This window comes from Trachymyrmex cornetzi, unplaced genomic scaffold, assembly GCF_001594075.2.
Source record: "Trachymyrmex cornetzi isolate Tcor2-1 unplaced genomic scaffold, Tcor1.1 scaffold129, whole genome shotgun sequence".
NCBI classification, from domain to species: Eukaryota; Metazoa; Arthropoda; class Insecta; order Hymenoptera; family Formicidae; genus Trachymyrmex; species Trachymyrmex cornetzi.
This window is the reverse complement of record NW_017295861.1, coordinates 2,805,918-2,817,016: the sequence shown is the minus strand read 5'-3', so window position 1 is coordinate 2,817,016 and position 11,099 is coordinate 2,805,918. Positions and strand designations below refer to the sequence as shown.

General features: G+C 31.6%; 3 protein-coding genes across 4 annotated transcripts in view; 2 read left to right on the top strand and 1 right to left on the bottom strand.

Annotated features, from left to right (window-relative positions):
- The first annotated feature begins 834 nt into the window (after positions 1-834).
- Positions 835-2,895, top strand: LOC108770578 (bridging integrator 3). The gene is made up of 4 exons (XM_018522250.1): positions 835-1,010; positions 1,114-1,221; positions 1,420-1,594; positions 2,352-2,895. The coding sequence occupies exons 1-4, from the start codon at positions 1,003-1,005 to the stop codon at positions 2,859-2,861; spliced, it is 801 nt and encodes a 266-aa protein (XP_018377752.1). The 5' UTR covers positions 835-1,002; the 3' UTR covers positions 2,862-2,895.
- Positions 2,896-2,990: 95 nt separating this feature from the next.
- Positions 2,991-8,892, bottom strand: LOC108770559 (activating signal cointegrator 1 complex subunit 2). 2 transcript variants are annotated; one of them, XM_018522195.1, is made up of 14 exons: positions 8,570-8,892; positions 8,388-8,465; positions 6,786-6,946; positions 6,199-6,583; positions 5,739-5,953; positions 5,345-5,530; positions 5,094-5,249; positions 4,907-5,000; positions 4,638-4,811; positions 4,373-4,495; positions 4,167-4,297; positions 3,895-4,096; positions 3,639-3,810; positions 2,991-3,229 (listed from the first exon to the last, which is right to left on the bottom strand). In XM_018522195.1, the coding sequence occupies exons 1-14, from the start codon at positions 8,582-8,584 to the stop codon at positions 3,093-3,095; spliced, it is 2,229 nt and encodes a 742-aa protein (XP_018377697.1). In that variant the 5' UTR covers positions 8,585-8,892; the 3' UTR covers positions 2,991-3,092. The 2 variants fall into 2 exon arrangements, with proteins under 2 accessions (XP_018377697.1, XP_018377698.1); XM_018522196.1 differs by having other exon boundaries at positions 3,663-3,810.
- A 1,451-nt stretch (positions 8,893-10,343) lies between these two features.
- Positions 10,344-11,099, top strand: part of O-fut2 (O-fucosyltransferase 2) — a 5,426-nt gene continuing 4,670 nt past the window's right edge. The window contains exons 1-2 of the mRNA XM_018522199.1: positions 10,344-10,580; positions 10,617-10,787. Coding sequence (XP_018377701.1) covers positions 10,645-10,787 — 143 coding nt within the window. The 5' untranslated portion in view covers positions 10,344-10,580; positions 10,617-10,644. The remainder of the gene's footprint in view (positions 10,581-10,616; positions 10,788-11,099) is intronic.

The following is an 11,099-nucleotide window of genomic DNA, read 5'->3' as shown; positions in this document are numbered from 1 at the left end:
AAGTAATGTCTTAAGTCGCTAATGCGGCCCTCTGATTGGTTCATGACATCGTAAGACTGTACTTAAGGCTGCGGTCCAAACTTAGGCTGCGTCAAATGAACCGCAGCCTAAGACGGTCTTAAATATAAGATCTGACTATGAATACCGGCCTCTGACTGGTTCGTGACTTCTTAAGACCGTACTTAAAACGGTCTTGAATATAAGATCTGACTATGAATACCGGCCTTAATGGCAAATTCGATTGGAAGAACTAGTACGCACTGGTACATATTAAAGCCGTTGTACACTGATTTAATTTGAATATAAAAATGGAATGCAAATATTTCGAATTATGAAATACATATTTTACCTAATAGTACAATAAAATGTATTGAGTATTTCACGATTTAATCGATTTCTATGTTTATTTATAAACATATCTTTACATTATTTTATATACAACGGCTTTAATGTGCACCACGGTGCGCGCTGAGTGCATCCAATCGAATTCGCTATAACTTTGACGTTTGCGTAATCAACATTCAAGCGACATTTTCCTCATTTTTCCTGTTCACATGACAGATGTTAAAATAACCAGAGATTTATGGGTTTATCAAGTTTATCTGTTTATCTTTCAAACGAGATGGGACAGATCAGATTTTGTATGGAAACGCATGCGCGATATATGTTAAGTGTTTCTAAACAATCGGCAAGATAACAAGTGACACTCTTATCGCATACTAATTAAAAATATCGTTTCCGAGTGCAGAGATCAATTTTTAAAGAGAGGACAAGATTAAAGAATATATAATATTTTTCTGATTATAAAATATATATATATGATTTTGTCAAAAATATGATTTTAATATTCACGAGTTGCCAGATAATTGTAAGATACGAATAAAGATAGCAAATATTATAACTACAAAAGCACTTTGCAAAAATGTCTGAGCTTTGAAATCATTTATGTAGATGTAAATGATTGTTACGTTAACATTTGCCAATCAGTATTGATTATTGAATATGACGTGGTAAGTTTAATTCTCAAAATGTTCAATATTATTTATGATACTTTCTAATGTTTTGAATTGCGAATTTACATAAGATATCTATATTGTATATATATACGAGCAGGAATCCTTTAAAGAAGAACTACTTGACCCAGAGACCGACTTCTGCGCCGCCACTTTTGTCTTATGCAGAAGATAAAGAATTGGACGTTGTTGTTCAAAAACTCATCTAGTATGTACATTTGATAGAAATTGTTATATGTCTATAATAATTATATTTGTACAGTGCAAGTTTTCTTCTTTTGTTATAATTTATAAATATACATAGCATATTTTTATTAAGTGCTGATTTTATGAACTAGATTTTGCATTATAGTTGTTTACTTAAAAAAATATTTAAAAAGGTATTACAATATATTCTCTTTTTAAGTGTGGAAAGCGCAATAAGAAAATTAACCAAGGAAATGAAGAAATACATAGGCGCTCTTACAAATCTAGACAGGGCTGATCAACGATTAAGTACAAATCTGATCAATTGTGGACTGGCACAGAATAACGATGAATGTAGGAGAATAGTGGAAGAATATTATTCTGTTGCTACTCAAGTAAGTTAATGCTTCGTAAATGTGACATTAACGTTCTCCTTCAAGATATTGGTTGTGTTCAGCAGAATGTCTATTTTGTAACGGTTGGAAGTTTTCTTCATTGATAGGATTATTCCTATAGTGTTTACTACCTGGAATTTTTATCCTTAAAAATCAGAGATTCTCATTGAATGTTATCAAGCATAGGAAAATTTTTGACATTTTAAATTGTACTTTTAAATTTAAATTCTATCTTTTTCTGAAAACATTATTTCTTTGATTGTTTTTTTCTTAATATTGCAAATTTTGATAATCGATTAATAATAAGAATAGTTTACACGTACATGTATTCGTATATTCTTATGTATGTTTCGCAAGTTTTTATTTAAAAAATTAGAGTAACAATGTAAGACACTATACTTAGTGCAAAAATATTTTATACTATTTGACACTATATTGTAGTAAACCTTCCTCATATTATCCTATAAGTTTTGTGGTTTCATTTTAGAAAATGGTAGTCTCGTGGAATCTCTCTTATAATAATTTTTAATATATAATTCGAATTGTTTACAGTCCAAGTTATTTCAAAGTTGCATTAAAAACTTTTAATCTTACTTGGAAAAATCTATGAATTTTTGAGGAATTCTTTACGAGATTTCAATAAATGTTCTGCTTTAGATAAAATTAGATCAACACGAAGAAAACTTTCAAGAGTTGCAAAAAATAAACATTCTACTGAAGGCATAATATTATAATTAACGCTGCATTTCGTTATTAGGTAGGAAAGAACGTTCAAGAAGTCAGCAGTTTATGCCATAAAACGTTTATAGAACCCCTGAAAAAATTCAGAAATGAATTTATTACCATCGCTGCGGCAATAGCAAAGCGTGAGGATCTAGTAACCACGTGGAAATATGTGTACAATCGTGTAAAAAAGTTGCAAGAGAAGAAAGACAAAACTGCGAATCACATCGCGAAGCTAGAGAGAGAACGACGAGCAGAGGAGGCGGCCGCTAAAGAATTGAAAACTATACACGCTCAATTACTCACGGAATTACCAACGTTTCTTGGAAAAAGATTGGAGTACATCAATCCGAGTATTCACGCTGTGATTATGATACAATTAAATTATTATGGACATGCGACGCAGTTGTATACACAATTGATGCCTATTAAGTATTCTTCTGAATTCACATCAAGCACAATAGTACCTGAGGAGGAACATCAGCGAATTATAAATACTGAATTAAATAGATTGCGAGCGCTAACTATAGTAAAGGATCAGTGAACAAGTACAACACATTCCTCTAAAAATTTCTGAAACAATGTAATATATATATATTTTTTATACAATTATTTTTAAATAAGAATGTGTATTCGTTTTTAGTACGGAATAATCAAGCGAACAAATAAAAATGTTTATTTTTATGGAATGATTAAATAGCCAAGTAAATATACTAAATATATTTATTACTTGGCAGTATATACATCGTGAGATCTTTTGCAAAAATGTGCCGCTTTAAGATGGAACCATTCCTTGCTTTCTTTTTATTTCTGCACCCATTCGCCGATTATGATTGCCATGTGTAGCCTTGTGTACACTTTTTCTCCTGTTGACCGGTCCGTTTTTGTCTTGCTTATCACCTTTGGATTTACCTTAAAAAAAATTGTACTCCATAATCTGAACTATTTGGGATACTTCTCAATAGTACGCTATTGAATCGCTAAATATATAAGAATTTTTCGATTTGGCATATTTAAGAAACAATCAAATCAAACCAGAGAAAAATAAGATTGTGAATATTTGCTAAGAATCTAATTAAATATAATAATTACTATATACAATTAATTACTGTACAATTAATATTATATATTTCAGAAATGCTATATTCCGAAATGTAATAAATCAATATTTCATTAAACATATGTACATATAAATGATATATTTATAAGTTAAAACAACAATTTTATATATTTGCCGAATTAAAATAGAATGGCTCATTTTGTATCTGTCATTACGTGTTTTTTAATAACTTAATTAGACTACAAATGATTTGCAATTTACCGTTTACATTGTATGCATTCTTGCCTTCTCTTGATTGTTTTCGCTGTTCGGCTTTAGCACGTAATTCCGCTGGATCTTGTACAAAATGATTACTATTTTGTACAGGTTTCTCGTCTTCTATCTCTGTATCATCCTCGGAGCTAGCATTATTTTTATCGAATGTCTGAAATACCTATATGAAACAAATGTATTGTAGAAAAAATCAAATTCACGCACCATTACATACATTATAAAGATAAAGAACACTTGAACTAACCCTTGGAGTAGCGAAAGACCTTGCATCTATTTCTGCAGAATCGTCCTGTGCACTACCACGAATGTCATGACTGTCATACGTGTCATCATATTCATCATCGTATTCATCGGTAACAATGCTATATTTTTCATAGATATTCCTCGCTTCCCTAATTGCAGATTTGTCATTCAACATTTCATTTGCGTTTCTGTACTTATCTTTCCTAAGAAAAAGATGTATTTAATTTTAACAAAATCAATGTGTGCAAATTTTATATCACTACAATAACTTACTTTTTCCTTACGCCTGACACGTCTGTAAATTTCTCTGTCGCGACTTCAAATTCAGCGTTGTAGGAAACATTCAACTCTTGAAAATCGTTGACCAGATTTGCAGTAGCCAGGTCCATAGCAATCGATGTTTCCTAAAAGCATATATAATACAGATTAATTCGCGCTATTTTAACTTATCATAACAAAGAGATTATTTTATTACTTACCATTGGATCAGGTGGTATATATGGTATTGTCCTATCTAATTCTTCCAAATCATGTGGTAACTTGTTTTCCAGAACTGCAGTTACCACAGATTCAATACTATACTTATAATGCTCTAAACATAGCTGAAAGTTTTAGATTGCACAAATTTATAAAAACGCTACTCAATATTTTCTATTTGAATTTAGTACTAGTAATTGATGCTTTACTTTTCATCCATTATTTCTAATTACAAATTAATTAAACTAAATATATAGCAAGTCTTACCTGTATAAAACCTTCACCACAGTCGCACAAAATTTCTTTTACCTCCGAAATAAGAGACATTAAGTTGTCGGGATATTTTGAATCAGAATCTATCTTATCATTCATGCAATTCACATCATTGGAACGTTCTTTTCGTTGATTATTTTGAATACCGCTAGATCCAGCAACAGCTATCTATAATGTAATGGATAATATAAAATTTTTTAATAAATCTATACAATATACCTATATATATATATATAGATAATATTTGCAAGATTATTACTTACATTTGTATTATTGAGTGATGCATTAGCTAACATCTTGGTATCACCAATCGATGCATGCAATAACTGTAATATATATTTGCTTTTTATCGTATCACTGATTATTAGATATGTAAAGAAAACTAAGATTTAAAACTGTGTATGCCGATGTATAATAATATAATATTGTAATCTCTATAAAAAAGGATACATTTCAGGATAAAGTTTAGCCATAATTTGAAGATCGGCATCAACTGGGTAAAACTGATGATAATCTATAATGAACTCTTTTTCAGAGATAGCATTTATTAGTGAATCCAAATATTTATCTACGCAATTTCTTATCTCATTTTCTGTTATTGTGTTTCTGTAGATGTAACGTTAGTAAGTAAGTCGAATATTTTAATTAGGATATATCCATATAATTGTTTTTATCATAAAATGGTTTTTTCGCATACTTACATTTTTTCTTGAATTTGTAATATGGATTCATAGATAATAATTCGATAAAGGTTTAACATTTCAACTCTGGTTACATCGAGACGATGCTTCAATTCGATGTACTTCGGCATATTTTCCTCGCTATATGCTAATTCGTCTAACTTTTTATACATCTCAGGTATAGTACTCCCATATATTGAAACTATCCTAGCAAACAGAAACAATATAGTGGCACCAAAATAAAAATATATTGTGCATTCGAGCAAAGTATATACGTTCACAAATAAGAGAATTTCAATTTAATAAAAATCGTCGAATATTAAAAAAACTGGTTTAATAAAAACGTGAATATATTGCTAAAAATAATGTATTAATTAGATGAGATATTAGTAATAAAATAAAGTCTTTTATTCACTTGTTTATGAAGTCATCTTTATGAAATATGGCAGTTACTGGAGGATAGACTCTTAACAATATGGTAAGAGTTGATGATATATCTAGAACATACAGTATTAAATCCTCTAAATTATATAATGTCATCTCAATGGGGCCTCCTCTTTCTGAAAGCGCCACTGCTTCAGTAGCATTACTTGGCCAATTTTCAAATCTTCGTTCAACATTTTCGAGAGCCTATGATAGTAAAGATGATTAACTGATTAATTCAATTGAAACAAAAATTATAGATTCACAATTTTTTAAATAGGTTTCTATTTTTGATCAACAATAATGTTAATTATATTTTTAAGAAAATTTAACTTAGAGAATTAATTATATCAATTCATATTTGTGACTAACATAAATAGAATCAGTAATTGAAATGTAAGATATAAAAAATTAATGTTTTTTTTTTATCATGATTAAACAATATATATCACCTTTATAAGGTATGGTATAGATTTCTGAAGATCATCATTGTACATCGGTTGTAGACTAAATACGCTATCTACAATTTTCTCTACTACTTTGGTACTTTCTCTACCATATAGTTGACATAGATCAAATATAATTGGTATCGTGAATATGTAATAATTATACAATAGTTTTCCAAGAAACGGACGGTTCATGTATTCTACTGAACTCTGCTTATTCGTGCAAAGACGCGCGAAGACGATAAGTACGTTGCGACGAAGATTCTCTAATGCCTCGAGCATTTTTGGGTCAGCAGGAAAACTTTCCAAGGTATAAAAAGGCGGGGCTTCTTGTAAAAAAGAAACTAATGTATCCATAATCGATGTATTGTATATAATATTGGACCAGAATCTAAATAAAGAAAACTACTTGTAGTAATTGGACATGCCGTTAACTGTAAATTTGTTCTTTTCAGTTGAACTTCTTGTATCATTCATCTTTCCTCATCCATTTTTCTCTCTAATGTGAAAAGAAAAAGAGAAATGATGAACTTGTGAAAATGATGCAAAAAGCTCAATTAAAAAGAACAGATCGAATGCTGAAATTACTATACCGATAAAATGGAAGAGCCAGTAACCAGTTTAGATCTTCGATTATGTAACTCACAATTTCTATCCAATGATCCTTAGCACCCATAATTTCTGACCCATCTTCATTGTATATCTCTGGCGCTACGTAACTTAGAAAGTAACGCTTATCTGCCCACTTCATATTCTAAAATTCGATATTAAACAATATACAGGAACTTAAACGTTGAATAAATATGGCTTATTATGCAATTATTAGATGTCCAATAAAAATGGAACATGAATTTTGAGATTTCAGATTTGTTTTTGTTACTGCACTAGAGCTTTCCTTCTTGCTTTTGCCAAATTTTAAACATATAATTCCATCTTTTTTATTTTCTTTTAACATAAAAAAAGAAAAAAGTTGAACCATATAAGTTTAGTTAAAAAAGAACAGGCCTATAGCTATTTCACTTTAAATCAGGATTATGCTGTATATTTCAAAGTTACTTTGCTTAAAATTTGTGTATATTGTCACATTAAGTTTACACAAATCTTTTTCATATATGCAGACAAGACAAGCAATGTAAAAAATGTAAATTATTCTAAATTGAGCATAACAGAAAGAACATATAGAAAGAAGTAATTAAATTTTATGATTGTTAAAATATGACTTTAGTACTTAAATAAAAATATATATAAGATAAAAATTTTAGCACAATCCAGTACAATGACATACAACATAGATTCTAATCACAGTTGCCAGGTCTCCAAATTTCGACTGGAGACTGCAATTTTCGAGACCAGTCTCCAGTCTCCAGCAGACAAGAAAAATCTCCAGTTTTTTGCTCACGTGGGGTATTTATTAATTGTATATTTAAATTACATGGAAAATAATAAGAAAGTCTGTGATTATGTTCGCAGTTTATGTTATTTTACAAATAATAAAAAGTTTGTAATTGTGTTGACGTTTTATGTTGGTCAAACACAACAAAAAGAAAGTCTGTAACAGTGGTCACAAAATACGAATTAAACCCTGTGCCTTTTGTTCTCTTTTTTTTAATGAAACAATCGGCCGGTCTCCAGTCAAAATATGAAATCTCCAGTGCACAGATCCTCGGAGCCCCAGCCATACAGTGCTCAGGACCTGGCAACCGTGATTCTAATGATCCATAGGCTGATATAATGATCATATGAGAGAGAGGAAGATTCATAATATTTATTTTAAAACCGTAATGTCTTAAGATGCTAATAGGATTCTCTACTGATTCATCTTAAGACTGTGTTTAAGATATAGACCTGATTATGAATGCTAACCTATATTTGTTTCACTCCCACAGTTGAAGTAAAACAAATACGCAATATGTTGGAGTCTTTTACATTGGTGTACCAGTTTAAAACTTTTTTCAAGAAAAAAACGAGTTTTAATCCTCTTTTTTTATTGCTGCATTAGAATTTTCTTTTGTGAAATATCAAACATATCCCTACTTGACTTTGAGTTCTAAAGGTACATTATAATTCAGTTATAGAAAAAAGATCTACAGATTATATTTTACGTGTAAACACACAATCTTGCTTCACAAGTATGAAAAGTTAAAAAAACAAATCTATGAAGTTCTACAATGCTAAGATTAAAAAATTAACGTTACCAGCGCATCTATCACAACAATCACTCCGTCATTCTTAATATTCAACTGCAGTTCCTCCAAAGGCACGCACTCTGGATTCTATTTAATAATAAAAAATCATTTTATAAATTAAATATTTCCTGTCGTTGGCACAAATTGTGCTACATATCCTAAAAATTGTAAGTTACACCAAAGTTAATTACCTCGTAGAACTTCATGATTTTGCATTGTTTGTTGTAAAAAACAATTTCGTTTGCTGCCGATTTGCAGTTCGACAGAAGACGATAGAATAAGAAATCAATGCAATAGAAGTCTTGATAGATATGATAAAACGAGGTAGTCACAAAACCAGACGAAGCAAGTTTAGAGCGAAGCGTTTAGTAAATCGTCGAGTAGCGTGTCCTCGACAAATTCAGAAAACCGGGTAATCCCTAATAATTCCGGCTTGTGTAAATGCCTACAAATACGTTAGAATATGTAAAACAATTGCACAATTGAAAGCAACAAACGTGACACTTTACGACACTTTCTGAGAGGAAACCGATCACTAGTCACTAGATTTCTAAAGCTGGCCTCACACGATGCATAATTGGTCGCGTTCAGCAGACTCAACCGTTGTGGAGCAGATCCGTGAGCACTCGCTGTTATTGGTGTATTCTTCTAGATCATCCATAAGCGGCCCATTTTCATGCTTATGGCCGCAACACAGACTCTTGCATAACGCATAATGCATAGTGCATAAGGGAATCAACCAATCGAAATTCTTCTTTTTCATGGAATGAGAGGAAAGGAAAGCTTCTGATTAGTCGATTCGCTTATGCACTATGCGTTATGCGTTATGCAAAAGTCTGTGCTACGGCCATAAGGGTATATCCACACAAACTTGCATAGCCGCATAAACGTATATAAAGAAAATTATCCAATCGCATTTCTTTTATAAAGGCGCACGTAAAATGTGATTGGATAATTTTCTTTATGCATACGTTTATGTGGCTATGTAAGTTTATGTGGATATACCACGACTCTCTTGCAAGCTAATCAATGCATGTAAAACTGGCCGCACATGATGCATGAAACCTGTTCTTTTTGGCTGAACTTTTGCACCAGTTCATTTTTCTTCCTCTTCTTTCCTCCTGGAGAAACAAATCACATTTGAACAATTTGATCATATGATCATTGCGATTGGTCAATTCTTTCTTCATCCAAGATCTCGAGCCGGTATTCATAGGCTGGGGTCGGGGAGACGCTATTAGCGCTATTTGTGTCATTCTATCTTCATCGTCCATTAAATGTGAAACAAGGATAGTATGACACAAGTAGCGTTGATAGCGCGCTCCTCGAACGTAGCCATAGTCGATTCTTATTTCAACATCGTCTTAAGCTGGTTCTACATTAGTTGCAAGCTGATCGCAAATTTGTTGCGACAGCCAATTGCCTAGTTTACATCGTGCACTTGATACACGTACTAACTAGTAACTTCCTATGAAATTATTTTAATTTCAGCGATGTATTCAAAGAATGATGTACTAAATTAGTACAATATGCATCAAAATAATTAATTAAATACACATATCGTATATATGTTTACATGTATCGCCGAAATTAAGATCATTCAATAGAAAGTTACTAGTTAGTACTCGGATCAAGTGCACGATGTAAACTAGGCCATTATGAAGCGTTCATTTCAAAATGCAAGCTTTATAGCGTTTTCGGCCCGATCGGGTTTGCACCAACCTGGGTTGGATTAATCTTTCCTATTGGATGACGTCACCCGCTCTACCAATAGGAGAGCACAAAACGCCATTAATCCAACCCAGGTTGGTGCAAACCTGACCGAGCCGAAAACGCTATTAGATTGGCTGTCGCAACAAACTTGCGATCAGCTTGCAACTAGTGTAGAACCGGCTTTATGGTTATAATTGCATTATGTAAGAGTCTGTGCTCCCCACTTTACAATCGATACAGTCTTTTAATTTGTTATAAAACCGCATCATTAATTCAATTAGCCGTCGTGCACGATTATAATAATGTAAAAAAGAGACGGATCAGACAGGGTCAGAAATCTAACGAGAAAATTTCGATTTTAATATGTATTATCAGAGAGAAGCTTTGCTTATTCTCTCTCATTCTCTCTGCTCTATTCAATACAAATTCTGCGATATTTAATGCAACATAAAGGTTGGAAATTCTTTACTGGAGCACAGTGAAAGAACAGACTGAAATTGGAAATCCAGAAGAAGAAAAAAAGAAAGAGGAATGTAAGATTTGCGAGTGAAAGATGTCGGCCTTGAAAGTTCTATGTATTATTATTTTGATTGCATTCGTCGCGAATGGCAGCGAATTTGGATTTTGCAATGCGCCCGACGAGTGCACCGTGGATTCAAGGGGATGCATCGCTGAGAATCACTTCACAAAAAAACGGTCAGGAATTACTGAGATTTCACACTAGAAAAATTTACGAATTTGTTTCATCAAGTTTCATTAACTCTTTAAGATTTTTTGCAAAAAAACAAAAAAATATAAAACGCTGATCAAATCTCATTGTTTATATTTATATATATTTCAAATTTATATTTTTTAAATCTTAATATAACCTGGAAGTTATATACTCCTACGTCAATATTTTTTTATTTAAATTTTTATGATACTATGTGACACATAAGGTTACCATATATTTTCATTTATATATTTATCTCATGTATATTTATATTTTATAAATCTCAATGACAAAGT